A 25,783-nucleotide genomic window follows, 5' to 3' on the forward strand; every position below is an offset into this window, starting at 1 on the left:
AAGGTACCATGATGCCACTGCTACAAGGATCCTTCACGTCACCCCTTTATAACCACATCCCCTTCCCCTTACTAACCTTTGGCAACCACTCATCTGTTCTCCATTCTCATAATTCTTTTATTTCCAGAATGTCATGGAAGCAGAATCGTACAGTATGCACCCTTCTGTGTATGCTGCTTTCTCACTCAGCATCATATCCTTGAGATGCATCCAGGCTGCTGCATGCATCAATAATAGTTCATTCCTGGCTGGGCGTGGTGGCTCACGCCTGTAATCCCAGCACTTTGGGAGGCCGATGTGGGTAGATCATGAGGTCAGGAGTTTGAGACCAGCCTGGCCAAGATGATGAAACCCCATCTCTACAAAAAATACAAAAATTAGCTGGGCGCAGTGGCATGTGCCTGTAATCCCTGCTACTCAGGAGGCTGAGGAAGGACAATCGCTTGAACCTGGGTAGCGGAGGTTGCAGTGAGCCGAGATTGTGCCACTGCACTCCAGCCTGGGCGATAGAGTGAAACTCCGTCTCAAAAAAAAAAAGAAAAAAAGAAAAAATAGTTCATTCCTTTTGATTGCTGAGTAATATTCTATGGTACGCACGTACTACAGTTTGTTTCACCATTCACCCGCTGAAGAACATTTTGCTTGTTCTAGTTTTGAGCTACTAAGAATGAAAGTTGTAATGACACTCACATACAGGTTTTTGTATGAATGTTAAGTTTTCATTTCTTTGGGGATAAATTACCAAATGACAACTGGTGGATCATATGATAAACACATTATCTAGCTTTATAAGAAACTCCCAGTCTACTTTAAGTGGCTGAATTGTACAGTATATGAATTATGTCCCAATAAAGCTGTTTAAAAAAGAAGGAATGAAACTGCCATACTGTTTTCTAGAGTGACTGGATCATTCTACATTCCCACTACCAATATATGAATGACCTATTTTCTTTGTATCCTTGACACCATGTGGTGTTACCACTTTTTTCTTTTTTTTTTTTTTTTAAACACAGGATCTCACTCTGTTGCCAAGGCTGGAGTTTGGAGTTCAGTGGTGCAATCATGGCTCACCACAGCCTCAAGCTCCTGGGTTCAAGGAAGCCTCCTGCCTCAGCCTCCCAAGTAGCTGAGGCTACAGGCACACACCACAATGCCTGGCTTTTATTTATTTATTTTTTTAACAGATGGGGTCTTGTTATTGTTGCCCAGGCTGGTCTTGAACTCCTGGCCTCAAGCGATCCTCCTAACTCAGCTTCCCAAAGTACTGGGATTTCAGGAGTGAGCCACTGCATCCAGTCAACCACTTTTTACTTTAACCATACTGACAGCTGTGCAGTGATATCACATTGTGGTTTAAAACTGAGAAATAAAGGGAAAAAAAAGCTAAAATTGGCTGGGCAAGGTGGCTGATACCTGTAATCCTTGCATTTGGGAGGCCAAGGCAGGCAGATCACTTGAGGTCAGGAGTTCAAGACCAGCCTGGCCAACAAGGTGAAACTCCGTCTCTACCAAAAGATTAAAAAAAAAAAAAATTAGCTGGGCATGGTGTTGTGCACCTGTAATCCCAGCTACTTGGGAGGCTGAGGCATGAGAATCACTTGAACCTGGGAGTTGGAAGTTGCAGTGAGCTGAGATTACACCACTGCACTCTAGTCTGGGTGACATAGTGTTACCCTGTCTCAAAAATAAAAATAAATGAGAAATTTTTAAACCACATAAATAGACAAACACAGAAGAAAAAATAGGTAATTTGGACATCATCAAAATTAAAGATGTTTGTAATTCAGAGGACACTATCAAGAAAGTGAAAAAGGGCCAGGCATGGTGGCTCATGCCTATAATCCCAGCACTTTGGGAGGCCAAGGTAGGCTGTTCGCTTGAGCTCAGGAGTTTGAGACCAGCCTGGGTAACATACTGAGACCTTGTCTCTACCAAAAATACAAAAATTAGCTGAGTCTGGTGTCACATTGCCTATAGTCCTGGCTACTTAGGAGGCTGAGGTGGGAAGATTGCTTGAGCTCAGGAGGCCAGGGTTACAGTAAGCCGATATTGCACCACTCTGCACTCCAGCCTGGGCAACAGAGCAAGACCCTGTCTCAAAAAAAAAAAAGAAAAGAAAAAAAAGAAAATGGAAAAGACAACCCAAAGACTAAAGGTTTTTACAATCATTTATCTGATAAAGGACTTGAGGACTGGTACTTAAAATATATAAAGACAATTCATTGGAAGGATATACACGAAAAAATAAATTTCAAAAGAATATATAAAGAAAACTGACAAAGGATCTGAATAAACATTCTTCCAAAGAAGATACGCAGATGATCAACAGGCATATGAAAAGATGCATCAGAGAAATGCAAATCACAACCACAATGAGACACCATGTCACATCCACTAGAATCAGGAGGTAATAACAAATGATAAGGATGTGAAGCAACTGGCACCATCAAACCCTGCTGATGGCAATGGTGCAGCCGCTTTGGCAAACAGTCTGGGCAGTTCCTCAAAAACGTTAAACATAGAGTTACCAGGTAACCCAGCAATTCCACTCATATGTATGAGAATGAAGAGAAATGAAAACATGTCCATATAAAACCTGTACATAAAAGCTCATAGCAGCATTATTCTTAATAGCCAAAGATAATAGCCAGAGTAGAAACAACCCAAGTGTCCACCAACTGACAAAAGGGTAAATAAAATGTGGTATAGTCATAAAATTGAATTATGAGTTAGCAAAAACAAATAAAGTACTGATATATGCTACAACATAAATGAAAACACAACGTTATATGAAAGTTATATGAAATGTTATATGAGTCAGACTCATATATTGTATGATTCTATTTATATGCAATATTCAGAATAGGTAAATTTATAGAGATAAAAATTTGAGGCCGGACACAGTGGCTCACACCTATAATCCCAGCACTTTTGGAGGCTAAGGCAAGTGGATCACATGAGGTCAGGAGTTCAAGACCAGCCTGGCCAACATGGTGAAACCCTGTCTCTACTAAAAATACAAAAAAAAAAAAATGGGCAGGGTGGTGCATGCCTATAATCCCAGTTACTTGGGAGGCTGAGGCAGGAGAATTGCTTGAACCTGAGAGGTGGAGATTGCAGTGAGCCGAGATCTCGCCACTGCACTCCAGCCTGGGCAACAGAGCGGGACTCTGTCCCAAAAAAAAAAAAAAAAAAAAAACCCAATAAGTCATTGCCTAGGCCTGGGAGAATTGGGGCAGCTGAGGAGTGCTGCTAATTGGTAGCTTTTCTTTTGGGGGTCATAAAAAATGTTCTAACGGTAATTGTGTTAATGGTTGTACAACTCTGTAAATATTACTAAACACCACTGAATTGTATTCTCGACTGGGTGAATTGGATGGTGTGTCAATAAAACTGTTCTTTAAAAAAAAAGAACACGCAACACACCTTCCATTAGGTGAGCCGCTGCCAAAGGAATGATGTCATCACACATCACCTAGCCTCTGGAAAACTCCACTATATACTTGTGAGAATGACAATGGAAAGGACAAATAACATTTGAGTATCATTATGGAAATAGTTTTGCCTTTGTGGACCTCCTGAAAGGGCTCATGAATCCCCCAGGGGTTCCCGAACCACACGTTGAAAACCGCCTTCATATACTTCTCATTACTCTGATTGGTTATTATTGTTTTTAATTGTCAGTGCAATGAAATGCCCACGTAACATTTCTTCCTACTATGGATTCAACACTAGGTAAAGTCAAGTTTTAGGAAAACTGTGTCCTGGGGAAGCAACAGAGGAGGAGGGATGACAAAACTACTAAGCCTGATTATTTTTTAACAAACAGGTTAGGACTTAGTCCTCCAAATGAAAGTGCTTCTCAAAGTGATTACTCTGGGGAAGGCTATATGCTGTAATTGGACTTAGAGTTTCACATGGTTGGGGAGGTCTCAGAATCATGGTGGGAGGCAAAAGGTACTTCTTATGTGGCAGCAGCAAGAGAAAATGAGAAAGAAGCAAAAGCAGAAACCCCTGATAAGCCCATCAGATCTCATGAGACTTATTCACTATCACAAGAATAGCATGGGAAAGACCAGACCCCATGATTCAATTACCTCCCTTTGAGTCCCTCCCACAACACGTGGGAATTCTGGGAGATACAATTCAAGTTGAGATTTCAGTGGAGACACAGCCAAACCGTATCACCCTGTCTCCAGGGGGGAAAAAAAAAAAAAGGCAGCTGGATGTGGTGGCTGACACCTGTAATCCTAACACTTTGGGAGGCCAAGGAGGGTGGATCACCTGAGGTCAGGAGTTCAAGACCAGCCTGGCAACATGGTAAAACCCCCTCTCTACTAAAAATACAAAAAAAAAAATTAGCGGGGCATGGTGGTGAGCACCTGTAATCCCATCTACTTAGGAGGCTGAAGCAGAATTGCTTGAACCCAGGAGGCAGAGGTTGCACCATTGAGACATGATTGCACCATTGCACTCCAGCCTGGGCAACAAGAATGAAACTCCGTCTCAAAAAAAAAAAAAAAAAAAAGCACCAGGAGTGACCAATACTTTAAAAGAATAATATTATTTAACCAGAAGCTAAACATTGTGATTAGTCTGTTGAAAAACAATCCTGTTTCTTTAAAGGACGCCACATACAATCTCAGAAACTCTCCCCAGGCCGTAAGTACGCCCAGAAGAATTAATACAACAATGTCCCTTTGGTTCTGTTGTTGATAGACAATAGAAGACCTATTCCTTTCTGAATGGAGAATGCTATGTCACCAGTTCAAACTGAATTTGCGCAAACCCAGGTCTCAGATTTGAAACTGGATGCAGAGTGAGGCCCCTGCTCCAGGCTGCAGGGCAATAATTAATGGAAGATCAGCAATATATCTAAGTAAGCTTTTTATCTAGGTTTAAAAAAAAAAAAAAAAACATCTATCCTCTTACTCCCAAGGCAGCTCCTGGGCCCAGAGACTCACCAGCCAACTTCAGTCTTGAACCGGTACCGAGCGTGGTGCATGCAGAGACTCTGCTGAGCTTTCAGGCATTCACAGTGGGAATCTACGCTCTGGGAAGCCTGGGCTGCCAGTCAGGCAGCAGCAGCTGTGGGACTGTGGAAAGCACACTGCTCTAGGCATCAGATCTGCTGCCTCCCAGCACTTTGGAAGGCTGAGGCGGGCGGATAACCTGAGGTCAAAAGTTCAAGACCAGCCTGGCCAACATAGTGAAACCCCATCTCTACTAAAAATACAAAAATTAGCTGAGTGTGGTAGCAGGTGCCTGTAATCCCAGCTACTTGGGAGGCGGAGCCATGAGAATCATTTGAACCTGGGAGGCGGAGGTTGCAGTGAGCTGCGATCGTGCCACTCCACTCCAGCCTGGGAGACAGAGTGAGACCCTGTCTCAAAACAAACAAACAACAACAAAAAATAAAACTAGGCTGGGCACAGTGGCTCACACCTGTAATCCCAGCACTTTGGGAGGCTGGGATGGGTGGATTGCCTGAGGTCAGGAGTTTGAGATCAGCCTGGCCAACATGGTGAAACCCCATCTCCACTAAAAATACCAAAAAAAAATTAGCCAGGTGTGTTGGTGCATGCCTACTCAGGAGGTTGAGACAGGAGAATCACTTCAACCTGGGAAGCGGAGGTCACAGTGAGCCGAGATCACGCCACTGCACTCCAGTCTGGGTGACAGAGTGAGACTCCATCTCAAAAAAAGTGAAATTAAATTAAACTGAGGAAACTTTTCTTAATTTTAAACTTTGATTTTGAGATAATGGTAGATTCACGTGCAGCTGTAAGAAAGAACACAGAGAAATCCTATATACTCTTCCCCCAGTTTTTTTGAGACTGTCTCAAAAAAAAAAAAAAAAAAACTGAAATAACTTCCATGTCCAAAAGTAGAGGAATGATTAGGTACAGTATAGTACATGCTCCAAAAGAAGTATTGTGTTGCTATTAAAATATTTAAGCATAAGGTGGGGTAAAAGTTTGTGCCATAATGTTAACTGAAACAAGCAAGCACAGAACTCAGTGTTCACTAAATAGTATCAGCAGCCAACAAAACAAGCATATAAAAAGGCTTCAGGAGGAAGTATGTAAAAAGAACTGCTATAGAGGGATTATGGATCAGTTTTTTCCCCTTTTTCTTGTTTTTGAAACTTTCTGTAATACTATTTTTACAACTAAAATTTTTTTACATTTAAAAGAACACATGAAGGAATTCTAAGGAGGCAGGTCACAGAGCAGACGGGACCCGAGACCTGGCACCAGCTTGGTTTTGGCCAAGCCAAAAACCACCGGTGACCATCCTATAAGCCATTCCCTTCTGGACAGTGCCAGTGTCCCCCCTCTCAAGTCAGTCAATGCTAGTAAGCAAGGGGCAGACTCCAGAATTGTGGTTTCCTTGCTCTATTTTTTTTTTTTAAGAGACAGGATCTTGCTCTATCACCCAGGTTGGCGTGCAGTGGTCCAATCGTGGCTTACTGCAGTCTCAAATACATGAGATCAAGCAATACTCAGCCTCCCAGACTACAGGAGTACAGCCACCACGCCTGGCTAATTTTTGTATTTTTTGTAGAGATAGGGTCTCCCTATGTTCCCCACACTGGTCTTGAGCTCCTGGCCTCAAGCAATCCTTCCAGCTCAGCCTCCCAAAGCTCTGGGATTATAGGTGTGAGCCACTGCACCCAGCCCCTGGTTTCCAGACCATTTTCTACTTGGAGAAACCTGGCCCAGCGGGGGTGTCCCTACCGCTTGGAGGGACTCTGGGATTCCAGTGTGGCTGACCCCTACTTCCAGAGACAACTTGCTATTGTTGTTATTATTTATTTATTTATTTATTTAGAGACAGAGTCTTGCTCTATCACCAGGCTGGAGTGCAGTGGTGTGATCTCGGCTCACTGAAACCTTCACCTCCCAGGTTCAAGCGATTCTCCTGCCTCAGCCTCTCAAGTAGCTGGGACTACAGATGTGCGCCACCACACCCCACTAATTTTTTGTATTTTAGTAGAGAAAGCGTTTCACCATGTTGGCCAGGATGGTCTCGATCTCTTGACCTCGTGACCTGCCCACCTCGGCCTCCCAAAGTGCTGGGATTACAGGTGTGAGACACCACGCCTGGCGTTTTTTTTTTTTTTTAATTGGAAATGGAGTCTTGCTCTGTTGCCCAGGCTGGAGCACAGTGGCGTAATCTCGGCTCACTGCAACCTTCACCTCCCAGGTTCAAGTGATTCTCCTGCCTCAGCCTCCCAAGTAACTGGGAGACACGCACCACCATGTCCAGCTAATTTTTGTATTTTTAGTAGAGACGAGGTTTCACCATGTTGGCCAGGCTAGTCTCGAACTCCTGACCTCAGGTGAGCCATTCCCCTCGGTCTCCCAAAGTGCTGGGATTACAGGCATGAGTCACTGCGCCTGGCCAGAGACAGCTTGTTTTTAAAACAATGGCATCCTTCCCACAGATTCTCACTGGGCTTTGGCGCCTGCTAGCCTCTCCAGTAGTTGGGAACAGAAAAGATGAGCAAGGGCTGGAGCTGGCCCTAAGCCGGAAGTCACCAGGCTGCCTGCTGACCCTTGATCTGCTAAAGTGACAAATGACAGAGCAGCAGAGGACTCACCTCATCCATGCCAGAGGCAGTGAAGAAGATCCCAACTTCCTCAGCGTACCTCTGCAGCTCCCTGTACTGGTCATGGTTGAACTCCAGGTGTCGTTTGTGCTCCCCGTACGTCTTCCCCCAGGAATGCTTTGAGGTGTATGGCCTCTCCAAGGCTTTCCGATTAAACTTGAATTCTAGCTCACTCTTCTGGAACTTGGCACAATCAGCCCCACACTCCTACAACACACATTAGGACACCTTTCAGTGACTGTCGCAGATTCTCAAAAAAAAAAAAAAAAATTCTGGGGCAACCGCTATGACATCACCATCTTTATTTATTTATTTATTTATTTAGAGACAGAGTTTCTCTCTTTCACCCAGGCTGGAGTGCAAAAGGCATGATCTCCGCTCACTACAACCAATGCCTCCCAAGTTCAAACCATTCTCCTGCCTCAGTCTCCCAAGTAGCTAGGATTACAGGTGCCCACCATGATGCCCAGCTAATTTTTGTTGTTTTTAGTAGAGACAGCGTTTTGCCACGTTGGCCAGGCTGGTCTTGAACTCCTGACCTCAGGTGATCCACCCGCCTTGGCCTCCCAAAGTGCTGGGATTACAGATGTGAGCCACCACACCCAGCCTACATCACCATCTTTAAAAACAACATAGATTAACAGAGACTTTAAGGACCTCCAAGGAAGAGGAACAGAAAAGGCAAGAAAGTCTGAAAGGAAGAAAAGGTTGTTTGGAGATGGGAGACCCCCCCCCCATTTTTTTCTCTTAACATGCCAAAAGAAAAAAAATGGGGTTTTTTCCTTTGTAAATTGTAAATATTAAAATTTACAATTTACAGTTATTAAATTGTAAATATTAAAAATACTGGATCAAAAAATTAAGGAAGATTTAAAGTTATATAACTCAGCAAAGAATAGTAAAATCAGCACTGGACGAGAATTTAGTAAAGAAAGATTCTGGCTTAATTTTTTTTTTTTTTTTTTGATGGAGTTTTCGCTCTTGTTGCCCAGACTGGAGTGCAATGGCGTGATCTCGGCTCACCACAACTTCTGCCTCCCGGGTTCACGCGATTCTACCGCCTCAGCCTCCCGAGAAGCTGGGGATTACAGGCATGCACCATCATGCCCGGTTAATTTTGTATTTTTAGTAGAGACAGGGTTTCTCCACGTTGGTCAGGCTGGTCTTGGACTCCCGACCTCAGGTGATCCACCCGCCTCAGCCTCCCAAAGTGCTGGGATTACAGGCGTGAGCCACCGCGCCCGGCGATTCTGTTTTAACTTTAACCCTAACTCTTAGATAAGTCACTTCCCAGCTCTGGACTCAGTTTCTCCATCTATATAAAAGCAGTTTGGGCTACCTCCAGGACGAAACTGTTCTAATGAGGCCCTCTTAGGGACAAGAAAATCCAGTGACAGTGCCCTGTGCCTCTTTCTCTGATTTCAACAATAGCAACTCTGCTTTTAGCTGCTTTGCACTGGCACTTTTCTCCATGACATTTTCTTTGAACAGGTCACATGTCGAAAAGCAGAAAAAGAAAACAAAAATGCCCCAGCCCCTAGGTGACTTCTACTGAGCAGAGACAATAATGTAAAAGCTGGATTGTTTGACTATAAAAGCTATTAAAAAAACAAACAAACAAACAAACAAAAAAACACATGGCCAGCCGTGGTGGCTCAAGCCTGTAATCCCAGCACTTTGGGAGGCCCAGACAGGCAGATCACGAGGTCTGGAGATCGAGACCATCCTGGCTAACACAGTGAAACGCCGTCTCTACTAAAAAAATACAAAAAACTAGCCGGGCGACAAGGCGGGCGCCTGTAGTCCCAGCTACTCGGGAGGCTGAGGCAGGAGAATGGCGTAAACCTGGGAGGCAGAGCTTGCAGTGAGCTGAGATCTGGCCACTGCACTCCAGTCTGGGCGACAGAGCAAGACTCCGTCTCAAAAAAAAAAAAAAAAACACAAAACACTCAAGAGGTCAGGCACAGTGGCCCATGCCTGTAATCCAAACACTTTATGAGAGGCCAAAGTGGGAGGATTGCTTGAACCCAGGAGTTCAAGACCAGCCTGGGCAAACATAGTAAGACTCTGTCTCTACAAAAAATGTAAAAATTAGCCAGGCGTGATGGTATATGCCTGTAGTCCCAGCTACTCAGGAGGCTGAGATGGGAGGATCGCTTGATCCCCAGAAGTTGAAGCAGCAATGAGCTATGATGGTGCCACTGCACTCCAGCCTGAACAACAGAGTGAGACTCTGTCTCAAACAAAAACAACCTACTCAAGAAAAAGAATAATTAAAACCCACTAAAGTCCCATCTCACTGCCATTTCTGTAGACACAGAGGTATTCATGCTATTAAAAACTTCTTGGGTCCAGAAATGTCAGTGCTGAGATCACTATTCTTGCTCTTGGACAAATCATAAGATGGTAAGGTCAGGACTTGATGCTGGAAAGTTCGAAGAACATTAGAACTGAAAGTGACCTTAGGCAACAGAGCTCTCATTGTCTAAAGATCCCAAGGCCCAGACTAACCTGACTAAAGTTGCAGTGTCTCTAGCAAAGCTGACCAGATCCCTTTCCTAAAGGCTGCAGCCACCTCGATTCCAGCTCAATGGAATTAGAGACAAGGTCTTGCCATGTGCCCCAGGCTGGTCTCGAACTCCTGAGCTCAAGCAATCTGCCTTCCTCAGCCTCCCAAAGTCATGGGATTACAGGAATCAGCCACTGCACCTGGTCGGTATAGCTTTGTTTCTATGGCTTCGATATCTCCAGATATTTTTCAGTATCTCCAGATATTTTTACAACTTTAACATTCCAAGAGGAAAAACAGGCTGCCCCTTCAAATTAAGAGTGGGAATTCCCCTCTAGAAAACAATGTTGCATAAGAAAGGCTGGAGCCCTGTGGCTTAGGAGCAAAAACTGAAAAACCCCTTACTGTATTTATTATACTAGCTGTGTGCCCTTGCCTAAGTCACTTATTTTCTCTTAGCCTTTAAAATGAAACCGGCAGCATCATGGCATTGGGTTGTTGTAAAAATTAAATGAGATGGTGCATGTACAGCATTTAGCTTAGTATCTGGTAGAGTAAGCACTCAAAAAATGTTAGCAGTGTTACTTTTGTAAAGTATTTTTATGATTCAGTGGTTAGGTTTCCATAAAATCAGTCCCGAAGGAACAGGAAGGGCCGAGGGTGGTGGCTCACACCTGTAATCCCAGCACTTTGGGAGGCCAAGGCAGGCAGATCGCTTGAGCTCAGGAGTTCGAGACCAGCCTGGGCAACATGGCCAAACCCCATCTCTACAACAAAATTAGGCCGGCATGGGGGTTCACGCCTGTGGGTCCCAGCTACTCGGGAGGCTGAGGTGGGAGAATCACTTAAGCCCGGGAGGCAGAGGTTGCAGTGAGCCGGGATCATGCTACTGCACTCCAGTCTGGGTGATACAGAGAGACCCTGTCTCAAAAAAGAAAGAAAGAACAGTAAGAGAAAACCTGAGTGACAGAGCAAGACCCTATCTCTAAGACAGACAAATAAACAAACATTTAAAGAACCTGTCACAAATGATATAAAATCATTTGAGCAGCATTGATGAAGGGAAAGGAAAGACGGGGTGAGCTACCTCTAAACCAAAGAATCATAGTGCAGGCCAGGCCTTATGCTAGGGGCTGGGGTCGTAACGAAGAATATGGCAGTCCCAAGAGAGGAGGGAGCACGGAAAGCTATAAACATCGTATCACTAATAGCTCGCATTTACCGACTCCTATGTGCCAAGTGCTGGGCTCAGAGCTCTGAGAATCTCATTTGATCCCCATAACAACTCCATGCGGAAAGAACTGTTATTATCAAGCCCCGCTTTCAAATGGGGAAACGGTTCACGGAGGCTAAGTAACCAGCCCACGTTCACACAGCTAGTAGTGGTGGAGTCGAGATTTGAACTCATAGCCCCGTCTTTTAACCACTTCATATTCCACATACAGGGAATGGCGGGTGAGAAGAGACCACAGCAACTTCCAGTAACTGTCATTCCTGAAAGTAACTCTGTGCCGCTGAAGAATGTCAGAGAAGAATTACGACGGGCTGGAAGGGACCCAGTAATTAAAATCTTGAAGGCTATGTCAAATGCTTTCCACTCTACCAGCGGGCAGGAGGGAGCCTCAGAAGGTGCCAGGCAGGGGTAATGGTCTGATCAGGTCTGAGTTTTAGAAAGATTATTCTGGCACCAGAACGGGGAGGAAAAACGTGGGGTTAGGAGGCAGCTGTTGTAATGCAGAAAGGTCAGGAGGGTGGCGGACGGGGTGAGGAAGAGGGATCCGAAGGATTCCGAAAACGGAACTGGCAGGCGGGAGGAGGCCAGACCAGGGTACCCAGCTGGGGAAGCCGTGTGGCCCTGGCTCCCCGCGGCCCCGCCCCGCCCCGCCCCGCCCCGCCCGGCGCCCGGATCCCGGGTCCCGGGAGCTCCCGCCTCACCTTGGCCATGCGGATCATGCGCTTGGCCACGTCCAGGTCGCCCTGGTGGTTCTGGCCGATCTCGGCAATAATGAAGCACGGGTGTTGCCCGCCCACCCAGCGCCCGGGACACAGCTCCAGCTCCAGCGGCATTGCGGCGGCTCGGGGTCCGGCGCCTCACTGTCAGTCTGGGTTCGGCCGCCGCAGCCGCCGCCTCTACTCTGTACTGTGAGCAGCGCTACAAGCCCCACACGCCTGCCTGCCACGTCAGCCCGCGGCCGCCGCGCAGCCAATCCCCTAGGCCCCGTCTCGCTCCCGATAGCCAATCAGGGCGGGGGGCGGGGCCTCTCGCGGGAAGGGCGGCCGAGCTGGGCGAGGAAGCTCCGCGCCCCTCTCCTGTGCTAGGCTTGAGGCTGGCTGCCCCAGAGCGTGGTCTCGGGCCGTCGCGGGTTCCGTGTGTACACCCAGGAGCAAGCATTCCCTGCAGGAGGCGGACGGCTGCCTGCGCAGGGCATAGTCTATGTCCACCTCTCAGGGGAATGGGGAGACCGCCTCCTATGGTGTAATGGAAAAACCAGGGTTGCTAGAGTTAGAATCACGGCGCTGGATCGAGTCCAGCTTATGCCACTCACCAGCTCCTGCTCATATTTACGTTACTCAGTCTTCCTGAGCGTTTTCTCTCTGAAGCAAAATGAAATAGAACTGTGAGATGATGTATAGAAACCCCTGATCACAATCCTTGGCTTGTAGTAAGTTTTCAAGAAGTGGCGGAGGTCCCTATTATATGAGAGGCAACAGGTTCGAGAAGTTGCACTGGCTTGTCCAAAGCCATCCAGAAAGCCAGAGCAGAGCTGGGACTAGGACCCGGGCCTCCCAGCCCCGAGCTCTTAAAATTAACTCACCTGGCCGGGCGCAGTGGCTCACGCTATAATCCCAGCACTTTCGGAGGCCAAGGCAGGCAGATCACCTGAGGTCGGGAGTTCGAGACCAGACTGACCAATATGGAGAACCCCCGTCTCTGTTAAAACTACAAAAAAAAATTAGCTGGGCATAGTGGTGCATGCTTGTAATCCCAGCTACTGAAGAGACTGAGGCAGGAGAATCGCTTGAACCCAGGAGGTGGAGGTTTCAGTGAGCCCAGATCACACCACTGCACTCCAGCCTGGTGACACTGCAAGACTCTGTCTCAAAAATAAATAAATAAATAAATAAATAAATAAATAAATAAATAAATAAAATAAAACAAAACAAAGAAGATAACAGTTATTTCCCAAAATAAACCTCCTTCTTGCCTGGAGACTAGACTGCCTTTGTAGGACTAACAAATTAGCCACAAGATTAGAAATGTAGGAGTCATGCAGCTGGAGGCTACAAGATTCCGACCCTCCCCAAATTGCTCCTGGGGATAACATCACTATTATAAAACCTAAGATAAGTGCTTGAGATATTTTGCAGACACTGCACTTGATGCATCAGCTGGCACAATCAGACTGATAAACTGGTACATCTGATCTTGTGGCCCCCACCCAGGAACTGACTTGGTGCAAGAAGACAGCTTGCCTTTCTATGATTTTATCTCCGACACAACCAATCAGCACTCCTGACATACTGGTCTCTCTTAACCCACCAAATTATCCTTAAACACTCTGATCTCCAAGGTGGGGCATCGTGGCTCACAAATGTAATCGCAGCACTTTAGGAGGCTGAGGTGGGTGGATCACCTGAGGTCAGGAGTTCAAGACCAGCCTGGCCAACATGGTAAAACCGTGTCTCTACTAAAAATACAAAATTAGCCAGATATGGTGGTGCATGCCTATAATCCCAGCTACTTGGGAGGCTGAGGTAGGAGAATCACTTAAACCTGGGAGGCGAAGGTTGCAGTGAGCTGAGATTATTCCATTGCACTCCAGTCTGGGCAACAAGAGCAAAAACTCCATCTCAAAACAAACGAACAAAAAAACCCCAAAACCTCTGATCCCCGAGTGCTAGGGGAAATTGATTTGAGTGATAATAAAACTTGTCTCCTGCACAGCTGGCTCTGCATGGGTTACTCTCTCTATTGCAATTCCCCTATCTTGATAAATCAGCTCTGTGTAGGTAGTGGGCATGGCGAACCAGTTGAGCAGTTAAAAATTTGGGGGCTCATTCAGGGTTGCCCTTGTGCTACCTGCCCCTGATTCTGTACACCCCCTCTGGCGATGGATCCAGAGGCCAGCCCAAGCGGTCGCCTAGTTTTGGACTGGGGGCTGACTCTGGCTTCGTCTCTATTGGCAGGGCACTAGTAGCCCAACGTGTATGGAGTACACTTTGCAATAGAGAAATTGTCCTGGGGAGATGTCCCATAACTAGAGCTCCATGGCGAGGTATCTGTCTGTAGCTCCACCATGGGGTGCCTGTAACTGTAACCTTATCACAGTGTCTGTTTGTAGCCCCGTTGTGGAGTGTCTGCAGCTATAGCCATGGGTGTCTGATTTGGTGAGTATTCTAGGCGCTGCCAACACCCCTTTCCTTCTCCCAATTGGTTCAGCTTCTTCAGGGGTCTTGGTTGGCTCTCCCTAATTAGTAGGAAGAGTCTTGGTTCTGGACTTCTCTTCAATCAGTAGGATTTCGGGGAGATTCCTCAGACAGAGAATAGGATAGTTTGGAAGGAATACTCTTGGAATTCTTGGTTAGGGATCTTGGTTTGGAAGGCCTTCTGTCCGTCTTGTCTTTGTGTGTGTGTTTGTATATGTGGAGGGGATCTCTGAAGGAATTTCTGATGCAAGTCTAGCAGGCCTAACTCAGAGACCCCTCTGTAAATACGGTCACAGTCAGTGAGCTCTGAAAAGAAAGCTTAACAGGCCTGACTCTTAAGGGGTAACTGTCTGCTCTTCGCCTTGCCCTGAGAGTACTCATTGATGCCATCCCTCCCCACCTTGAATGGATCAAAGATGATAGAGACCAAAGAGAGACGGTTTGAGCCTTGCTAGGTTGATACCAGATGCCGAATGAGGTGTAGTATCTGTTTTGTTATGTGTATTTTGCTTCAGCTAAGATGGAAAATGTTAATTTGGTTCCCCATGCAGCCCGTTGGGCAGCATCTTAAAAAGTTGTGAAGCTTTGCCTATGGTTCCATAAAACAGAAAAGGATGATTTTTATTTATTTATTTATTTTGTAGTGAGGCTTGGCCCCCACAGCTATAGCATCGTAAGCAGAGTGATCAAAGGCTGCTCCGTTCTTCTGGAAGCTACAGAGAAAGAGAACCTGGAAACTTGGTATGCCAGAAAAAAGGGTAAGAACTTCTTACTAGCCAAGTTTTTCTGGCCTCTCTGTGTGGTGTGTGTGTGTGTGTGTGTGTGTGTGTATACGGTAAACATCACTGTTTGTCTCCTCTGCAAAGGTCTGATTAATAGAAAAAAAGACTTACGAGACTACTTTTAGGCTATAGAAAATCTGGTATACTTAGTGCTATGAGTTTGTTTTTCTGTGTTGTTCTATAATGGAGGAGCATCACAGGATGGAACGTGGACTTAGGAGCCATATAAGCCAACTGTCCAAGCCAGTTCAGCAGGCTGGTCACTTACAAACTTTTCTGTGAGTCCCTGAAACCAATACCAGATGCAGCTGCTCTCTTATGTTGTTTTAAGTCCTTGAACTTAACCTTGTGACCATATGAGGATTCTTTATCTTGGATTCTGCCATCCGGAGGACAGGAATTTTTGGGTTCATGTCATAGTTAGCCCTAAAAATTATCTTGAGCAGTTAAAAGACTTTGCAAGCTCAAAATCTTCCTTCTGGGAAGAGCAATAGAAAACACTTAATGCGGTAGCTCAGTCCTAAGGCTTTGGCATTTGACAATGGTGGCCTAGGTTCAATTCTTGGCTTAGGGGGCTTAGGGAGTGAGCCCTTTCTGGTTTGTTATTTGTGTAACTTCTTGTCATTTATTGATTCTTTTTCCCCATGGACTGATTCTGATTTCCTGTCTTTATTTTTACTTTTGCTGAACTACCTTTGGGGAGACTCCAATTATTGTAAAACAAAAATAAAAACTGCTTATCATCTCTTTAAGACACTGTATGCATCCATGGCTATGACCTTAGTTAAAATGTATTAATTTCACATGGGAGGTTACCTGTGGTAGAATTCAAAAGCCAGAAATATTGGCTGTCCTGGCTACAATCTGCTAATAAAAGATTTTAGGCTGGGCACGGTGGCTCACGCCTGTAATCCCAGCACATTGAGAGGCCAAGATGAGTGGATCACCTGAGGTTGGGAATTCGAGACCAGCCTGACCAACATGGAGACACCCCATCTCTAATAAAAATACAAAATTAGGCCGGGCGCGGTGACTCAAGCCTGTAATCCCAGCACTTTGGGAGGCCAAGACAGGCTGATCACGAGGTCAGGAGATGGAGACCATCCTGGCTAACACGGTGAAACCCCGTCTCTACTAAAAAATACAAAAAACTAGCCGGGCGTGGTGGCAGGCACCTGTAGTCCCAGCTACTCGGGAGGCTGAGGCAGGATAATGGCGTAAACCCGGGAGGCAGAGCTTGCAGTGAGCTGAGATCCGGCCACTGCACTCCAGCCTGGACGACAGAGCGAGACTCCATCTCAAAAAAGAAAAATTTAACCATATTAAGCCAGTCTTGGTGGCACGTGCCTGTAATCCCAGCTACTTGGGAAGCTGAGGCAGGAGAATCACTTGAACCTGGGAGATGGAGGTTGCAGTGAGCCCAGATCATGCCACTGCACTCCAGCCTGTGCGACAAGAGCAAAACTCTGTCTCAAACAAATAAAAGAAAAATTTAATAGTTTTTTTTTGAGAAAAAAAGAGTTATATGGTTAAAATCAGCTTAATAAAAAGTGAATATCCAAACTGTACATATATTTTAAAAGCCTTTATGTTTGTTTTCTTATTTTTCTGAAGGAAAATTAAAAGTTTTTTTTTTTTCTTCTTCTCAGTCAACTGAATTGTTTTCCTCCATTTTGTCTTCTGGCCATTCTTGATGTCCACATGAGAGAACCTAAGATAGTTACTAACAGCCTGGGACTCCTGGGGAAAAACAAAGGAGGTGTCACAGACCCCATTCTAGGAAAAACCTCTGTTTTCCTCATGTAACCCCAGGAATTGAAGGAGGATAGAGTCCTCTCAAAATCTAAGGCTCTGTTCTGTTTTACATTACTTTACCTGACACTTTTGACTTTGGGGTGGGGAGGGGGGTGTCCAAAATTATTTTGCGCTGTGAGAGAGCTTTTAGCCTTGGTGTGTAATAACCAGGTAGGAAATGTATTCTAAGGGATGGCTAATGGCAGTTACAAGGGATACTTGGCTCTTTGCACGCTTGTATCAAAGAAGCATGCTCTTGACCACCTAGAGGCACGGAAACGTCTCCACCCCACCCCTCACCCCTGCTAGATATGAGACTTCCATAGGGGATGGGCTGATTACAAAAAGAGCTGATTAGCTTTGGGTTGCCTTGCAATGAAATCCACAGTAGAAGCATTGCACTGTCTTCTCCCGTAGCATTTCCCTTCTTTTTGGAGATCCAGGATCCAGTATAAAAATGGGACCCTTAATTTTGGGGATCTGTTTTTACCTTCCAGCTGTGGCTGCTTGTTAGATTGGCTCACTCCTCTTAACCCACATCATGGGTTAAAGAAATCATTGCCAGGAGGCCTTCACTCCCCTAGAAGGGCATCATTTGTTAAGTGGTTTTTCTATGGTTTGGAGTAAAAGGGGCAATGATTAGAAATGTATCCCCCATGATAGTTTCTATAGCAGATTCTACCATAAAGTCTATGGTTCCACAACAGACTTTATCTTATGAAAGTTATGCTAAATAATGGAATTGCTCTAGATTACTTACTGGCTAAACAGAAGTATCTGTACAGGGGCTGGCACTTGTGGCCTAAGGATAAATACCTCACATCGGGCATTATAGAGATTCAGTTGTAGGGGATTAGTGAAAAGACTGCTTAGTTAAGCAAGTAGACTCTTCATCTAGCTCATTCTTTGACCTATTTAATTTTAGGTGGTTTGGTTTGTGGGGGCCCTGGATAAGGAGAACAGTCCAAACATTTGGTGTTATCCTTGCGATAGTCATAATAGTAGTCTCCTTGGTGTGCTGTATTCTCTCAAAGGTTTTACGTGTTTGCACACAGCCATCTTTAGAATGTCAAATGGGCTCTCTTCAGTTGGAATGACAAGAGATGAAAGAAATGTGCAACCATGCCGGGTGTTGTGGCTCACTCCTGTAATCCCAGCACTTTGAGAGGCCAAGGCAGGTGGATCACGAGGCCAGGAGTTCGAGATCAGCCTGGCCAACATAGTGAAACCCTGTCTCTACTAAAAAATACAAAAATTAACTGGGCGTGGCAATGCCTGCCTGTAAACCCAGCTACTCAGGAGGCTGAGACACGAGAATCACTTAAATCCAGGAGGTGGAGGTTGCAGTGAGCCAAGATCACACCACTGCACTCCAGCCTGGGTGACAGAGTAGACTCTGTCTCGAAAAAAGAAATGTGCAACCATGAGGACATCATAACCTATAAATGACACGCTGAGACCAGAAACCCAAAATAATGGGAACTGAGAGTGGCATTAAGGCCCTAAGTTTTGGTCACAGTCTCACCTAAGTGAGAACTCTCACCTAAGTGAGAATGTGACCAAAAAGGGGGAATTTTTTAAAACAAAATTAGGTGAGGCCATTGTTTTGGAATGAGCTCTAGGCCCCAAACCAAACCAAAATGGAGTCGCTTGTGCTAAATGTGACATAGTGATACTAAGACTTTAAGGAACACATAGGTCCTAGAACAAACCAGGTTTTGTTTTTCTTCTGTAAAAAGGATATTCCAGCATAAGGAGGTACTCTACTCAGTCCTTGTTCCCACCTTGCAAAACTCACTCTTCTATTGTTTCCCAGTGGGTTTCAAGACCAAATAAGTATATTTATGCTGGGATAGTGACATCAGTGACTAAAGTTTTGGTCAATCTCTCAAAATTGAGAAAGTGATCAAAAGGGGGGAATTGTTAAATCAAGTTTAGCCTAAAGCTGCCTCCTTATATATTTTAAGTTCGGCCTAAAGGTGTTCTGTACATCAGGAACTGTAACAAGTGGAGATGTAAACAGACTGTAGCCCATATCTGTGCCAATCACTGAGTTTTGGTCAATCAAATGTAGCCAACTGTTCCAACTGTGTTAAAATAAGGCAAACACTGAGATGTAAGCAATCCAGTTGCTTCTAAACCTCATTTCTGTTTTCTGTACTTCACTGTCCTTTTCTTGTCCATAAATCTTCTTCCACCACAAAGCAGGGCTGGAGTATCTATGCCTACCCTGGCTCTAAAGGCTGCCCAATTCATGACTTGCTCATTGCTCAATTAAACGCCTTTAAATTTAATTCAGCTGAAGTTTTTCTTTTATCACCATGGCAGAGACGTTTGAACAGAGTGACTCCATCTTGAATGGGGGCTAGATAAAATAAGGCTGAAACCTTCTGAGCTGCATTCCCATGAGATTAAAGCATTCCCATGAGATTAAAGACAGGCGATCGACACAGGGTACATGTCACAAAGACCTTGCTGATAAACAGGTTGCGATAAAGAAGTCTGCCAAAACCCACCAAAACCAAGATGGCAATGAGAGTGACCTCTGGTCGTCCTCACTGTTCATTATACACTAATTATAATGTATTGGCATGCTAAAAGACACTCCCATCAGTGCCATGACAGTTTATAAATGTCATAGCAACGTAGAAAGTTACCCCATATGGTCAAAAAAGGGGATGAACTCTCAGTTCCAGGAATTGTCTACCCCTTTCCTGGAAAACTCATGAATAACCCACCCCTTCTTCAGCATATAATTAGGAAATGACCATAAAAGCGGACAGCCAGCAGCCCTTGGGGGCGCTCTACATATGGAATAGTCATTTTTTTTTTTTTTTTTGAGACAGAGTCTCACTCTGTTGCCTAGGCTGGAGTGTAGTGGTGCAATCTTGGCTCACTGCAACCTCCACCTTCCAGGTTCAAGTGATTCTCCTGCCTCAGCCTCCCGAGTAGCTGGGATTACAGGCATGTGATACCACACCCAGCTAATTTTTGTATTTTTAGTAGAGATGGGGTTTCTCCATGTTGGTCAGGCTGGTCTCAAACTCCTGACCTCAGGTGACCTACCTGCCTTGGCCTCCCAAAGTGCTGGGATTACAGGCATGAGACACCGTTCCCGGCCAGAATAGCCATTCTTTTATTCCTTTACTCTTTTTTCTTTTTTTTTTTTTCTCCTGAGACAGAGTCTTGCTCTGTCACCCAGGCTGGGGTGCAGTGGCATGATCTCGGCTCACTGCAACCTCCACCTCCCAGGTTCAAGCAATTCTCCTGTCTCAGCCTCCTGACTAGTTGGAATTACAGGCACCTGCTATCACACCCAGCTAATTTTTGAATTTTTAGTAGAGACGGGGTTTCACCATGTGGCCAGACTGGTCTCGATCTCATGACCTTGTGATCCACCTGCCTCGGCTTCCCAAAATGCTGAGATTACAGGCATGAGCCACCACGCCCAGCCTATTCCTTTACTCAAGTTGAACAATTTTCAAAAGCCAAAGAAGCAGTTTATAACCTTGAAGCATTTAGCAAACCTAATATCTGACCTGCCTAAATTAGACCAAATGTCTTTATTTTACCAATAATCTTTAAAATTGTTTTTATTTCCCAAAGGTTACTAAAGTCATGTGAACTAAAAGGCATTACAGTTTTTTTCTTTCAAAATATTTAAGTGCTTATTTTTCTGATTAATCAGAGCTTTTTTATATAAACATCACACACAACACATATATAACTACACAGTATATATATATAACTACACAAAGTATATATAACTACACAGACAGACAGATGGAAGAAGAACCAGTAGTTGTAGGATTTTTACATTTCTTAATTGGATTACTGGCTTTAGAGTGGAGCCCTTCGAAGAACAGGGTGAGGAAAGCATGCAGTTTCTAGGGCCTAATAAGCAGGCACACCTGGAAGGTAAAATGGATTCCCCCAATATTAAGGGTTTCATTTTTAGATCAGATCTCAGATCCTAAAAGGAGAAATGCTATGGAACAAGACAGTGCAATGATTTTACCATGCATTTCATTGCAAAGCAATCCAAAGCTAACCAGTCCATTCTGTGACTAGCCCATCACCCACGGGAGTCTTATCTCTCAGCTGGGGGTGGGGGTGACATTTCCATATTTTCTTTTTTCTTTTTGTTTTTTTTTTTTGAGAAGGAGTCTCACTCTGTCACCCAGGCTGGAGTGCAGTGGCATGATCTCAGCTCACTGCAACCTCCACCTTCTGGGTTCAAGTGATTCTTCTGCCTCAGCCTCCTGAGTAGCTGGGACTTCAGGCATGCCCCACCACACCTGGCTAATTTTTGTATTTTTAGTAGAGACGAGGTTTCACCATATTGGCCAGGCTGGTCTCAAACTCTTGACCTCGTGATCCGCCTGCCTTGGCCTCCCAAAGTGCTGGGATTACAGGCATAAGCCACCACGCCTGGCTCATTTCCATACTTTCTAGGTGGCCAAGAGCATGCTTCTCTGATCCAAACATGCAAAGAGCTGAGGATTCCCCCATAATTGCCATTAGCTATCCCCAAAACTATATTTCCTACCTAGCTATTACACGTTAAATTTCTCTCATAATGTGAAGTAACTTCTGATTCCCCCAAAAGTCAAAAATATCAGATAATGCAATGCAGAAAAGAACAGAGCCTTAGATTTTGAGAGGGATCTAACTGCTTCCAATTCCTGGGGTTTCACGAGAAAAACAGAGGTTTTTCCCAAAATGGGCTCTGTGGTGCCTCTTGTTTTACCCAAGGAGTCCCAGGCTGTTACAGCTTGAATATCTGCTTTTAATTAAGCTGACTTTTAACCATAGTGCTCTTTTTAAAAAGTCCTTTTAAATTTCTTATTACCTAACTTTAGCCAGGCCAAACGGCCAACATTTTTGACTTTTAAACTTTGCCAAAAGGAACCTTGTAAGTGAAACCACCAAGCCTCAACTAAGGTTATGAAATAACCACAAGTGTATGAGGTATTTTCATTTTTGGGGTTTGTTTGTTTGTTTGTTTTGTGATGGAGTTTTGCTTTTGTTGTCCAGTCTGAAGTGCAGTAACACAATCTCAGCTCACTGCAATCTTCACCTCCTGGGTTCAAGTGATTATCCTGCCTCAGCCTCCCGAGTAGCTGGGATTATAGGTGCCCATCACCACACCCGACTAATTTTTGTATTTTTAATAGAAATAGAGTTTTGCTATGGTGGCCAGGCTGGTCTCAAACTTCTGACCTCAGGTGATCCGCCTACCTCGGCCTCCCAAAGTGCTGGGATTACAGGCATGAGCCAAGGTGTTTTCTTTTCTTTTTTTTCTTTCTTTTTTTTTTTTTTTCTGAGATGGAGTCGTGCTCCTGTCGTGCAGGCTGCAGTGCAGTGGTGCGATCTCAGCTCACTGCAGCCTCCACCTCCTGGGTTCAAGTGATTCTCCTTCCTCAGCCTCCTGAGTAGCTGGGAATACAGACGTGTGCCATCACTCCTGGCTAATTTTTGTATTTTTGTAGAGACAGGGTTTCACCATGTTGGCCAGGTTGGTCTCAAACTCCTGACATCAGGTGATCCATCTGCCTCGGCCTCCCAAAGTGCTAGGATTACAGGTGTGAGCCACCACGCCCTGGCTCGCCAAGGTATTTTCAAAGAGGTAATAAGCAATTTTTATATAACTTAGAATCTTCAAAGGCAGCTCAGAAAAAGGAAAATTTAAGAAAGGAAGTTAGAAGTTGTTTATGAAGGGGAAGAGACTCAACAAGGAGTAAAGGTCACATACATATCAACCAGAAAGTATTCATTCCCTACACCGGGATTGAACTTGGGCCACCATTATAGAATGGTGAAGCCTTCACTGCTGAGCTACAGTTTCCATTGCTCTTCCCAGATGGAGTCTGGAGCAGTCAATTTTGAGCTTCCAACGACTTTTAACTGCTCAAGATAATTTTTAGAGCTGACTATGACATGAAGCCCAAGATTCCTATTCCCTGGAAGACAGAGATCAAGAGAAAGTACCACCATGTGGTTACAAGGTCAAGCTCCCAAGGACATAAAACAAGATGGAGACCTCATTCAGTCTGTTTTGTTTTGCTTTGTTTTGTTTTGTTTCTTTCTGTGACCCGCAGCAAGGTTTGGAACTGACCAGTTTGTCATGCTGGCTTGAACAGTGGGATTATGAAGTCCTAGGCCCACATTCTATCCTAAGGTACCCCTCTCCATTATAGAACAACACAGAAAGACTAGTCTCACACCTTGCAAACCTTTTTCTCATTAATCCAAACTTTACAGAGGAGAAGAATGGTCATTTTTACCATCAATTCAACTGGTTTGCACAGAGAGAGAGAGGCCAAAAGTCTGACTGATGAGAAATCCTTACCCCTTTGCAAACATGTCAGATTTCTGGGTTCTCTTTCCTTAAGCCTTAGCAAACCTGCTCACCACACAATAGCTCTGGAAGTCAAGCTGCAACACAAAATAAAATCTTTTTTTTTTCCTTCTGTTTCATGGAACCACAAGCAAAACCTTCTCAATTTTGTAAGATGCTGTCCAAAGGGTTTCATAGGGTAACTAAATTAACATTTTCCATTCTGACCAGAGCAAAATATGTTTGGCAAAACACAGACATTAGCCACTTTGCTTAGCACCCAATATCGAACTGGCAAGGCTCAAACATGCCCACGGTTGGCCTGTGTCATCTTTAATCCAACCTCCAACCAGGGGTTTCAATATGTGGTCTCTGGGCAAGATGGTCACCCTGAGTAACAGAAAAGATAGGAAAGAAAAAGGAGAGAAAGAAAGAAGAGCATTACCTGTGGCAGGGTGGGGAAGGTGAGGGGCTCAGGGAGGCCAGAGAAAGGCGCACTATATTAGTCTGTTTACATGCTGCTGATGAAGACATACCTGAGACTGGGTAATGAATGTATAAAGAAAAAGAGATTTAATGGTGATATGGTTTGGCTGTGTCCCCACCCAAATCTTATCTTGAATTGTAGCTCCCATAATTCCCACATGTTGTGGGAGGGACCTGGTGGGAGATAATTGAATCGTGGGGGCAGTTTCCCTCATACTGTTCTTATAGTAGTGAATAAATCTCATGAGATCTGATAGTTTTATAGGGGGTTTCCCCTTTCACTTGGCTCTCATTCTCTCAGAAAATGGGGTTTTCTTTTCTATCACATTGTCAGGCTCCAAATTTTCTGAACTTTTATATTCTATTTCCCTTTTAAAATTGAATGCTTTTGACAGCACCCAAGTCACCTCTTGAATGCTTTGCTGCTTAGAAATTTCTTCTGCCAGATACCCTAAATCATCTCCCTCAAGTTCAAAGTTCCACATATCTTGAGGGTAGGGGCAAAATGCCACCTGTCTCTCTGCTAAAACATAGCAAGAGTCACGTTTACTCCAGTTCCCAATAAGTTCCTCATCTCCATCTAAGACCACCTCAGCCTGGATTTTATTGTTTCAGTCTGGATTTTATTGTCCAAATCATTATCAGCATTTTGGTCAAAGCCATTCAACAAGTGTCTAAGAAGTTCCAAACTTTTCCACATTTTCCTGTCTTCTTCTGAGCTCTCCAAACTGTTCCAACTTCTGCCTGTTACCCAGTTTCAAAGTCACTTCCACATTTTTGGGTATCTTTACAGCAGTGGTCCACTCTACTGGTACTAATTTACTGTATTTGTCCATTTTCATGCTGCTGATAAAGACATAACCAAGACTGGGTAATTTATAAAGAAAAAGACGTTTAATGGTCTCACAGTTCCACTTGGTGGGGGAGGCCTCACAATCATGGTGGAAGGCAAAAGGCACGTCTTACAAGGCAGCAGACAAGAGAATGAAACCAAGCAAAGGGATTTCCCCTTATAAAACCATCCAATCTCGTAAGACTTACTCACTACCATGAGAACAGCATTGAGAAAACCGCCACCATGATTCAATTCTCTCCTACCAGGTCCCTCCCACAACACATGGGAATTATGGGAGCTACAATTCAAGATGAGATTTAGTTGGGGACACAGCCAAACCGTATCACCCACCCATTGCAGTGATGCTGAATCAAAAGTTCAAGTAGTCGCTTTTTGGTCACAAAGGGACCTTTGCCAGCTGTCCCATCATCTCCCAAATTTCACCTTTGGGGAGAAAAGCTTCCCCATGTTCCAAGGTCCCGTACGTGTCTAATCCTGTCACCCACAGCTGACAGCAAAGAGTACAAGGCAGGTTTAATTTTTTAAATCAATTAGTTGCCTAGGCTTTTTATTTGCCTTTTGTAAAGTCCTTAAATAAAAATGTGGAAATCTTTTTAAACTCTTCTGTACATCAGTTGGGCACGGTGGCTCATGCGTGTAATCCCAGCACTTTGAGAGGCCCAGGTGGGTGGATCATGAGGTCAGGAGTTCAAGATCATCTGGGCCAATACAGCGAAACCCCCTCTCTACTAAGAAAACAAAATTAGCTGAGTGCGGTGGCGCATGCCTGTAATCCCAGATATTCTGGAGGCTGAGGCAGGAAAATTGCTTGAACCCGGGAGGCGGAGGTTGGGGTGAGCCGAGATCACGCCATTTGCACTCCAGCCTGGGCAACAAGAGCGAAACTCCATCTCAGAAAGAAAGAAAGAAAAAAAAACCACAAACAAACAAAAAAACTCTTCTGCATATCAAAGACATCCCTAGATGAGACTAA

General features: G+C 44.7%; 1 protein-coding gene across 2 annotated transcripts in view; it reads right to left on the reverse strand.

Moving 5' to 3' along the window:
- The window catches only part of NANS (N-acetylneuraminate synthase), a 40,080-nt gene that overhangs the window by 13,477 nt on the left and 820 nt on the right, over positions 1-25,783 (reverse strand). The window contains exons 1-2 of one of the 2 annotated variants that reach the window (XM_023202988.1): positions 12,060-12,322; positions 7,607-7,822 (exon numbers count right to left, since the gene is read on the reverse strand). In XM_023202988.1, the coding sequence (XP_023058756.1) occupies positions 7,607-7,822; positions 12,060-12,191 (348 nt within the window). In that variant the 5' untranslated portion in view covers positions 12,192-12,322. Of the gene's footprint in view, positions 1-7,606; positions 7,823-12,059; positions 12,323-25,783 lie in introns of those variants that run through there. The other variant, XM_023202995.2, reaches the window with a different exon arrangement.

Source organism: Piliocolobus tephrosceles, chromosome 14, assembly GCF_002776525.5.
Source record: "Piliocolobus tephrosceles isolate RC106 chromosome 14, ASM277652v3, whole genome shotgun sequence".
NCBI lineage: Eukaryota > Metazoa > Chordata > Mammalia > Primates > Cercopithecidae > Piliocolobus > Piliocolobus tephrosceles.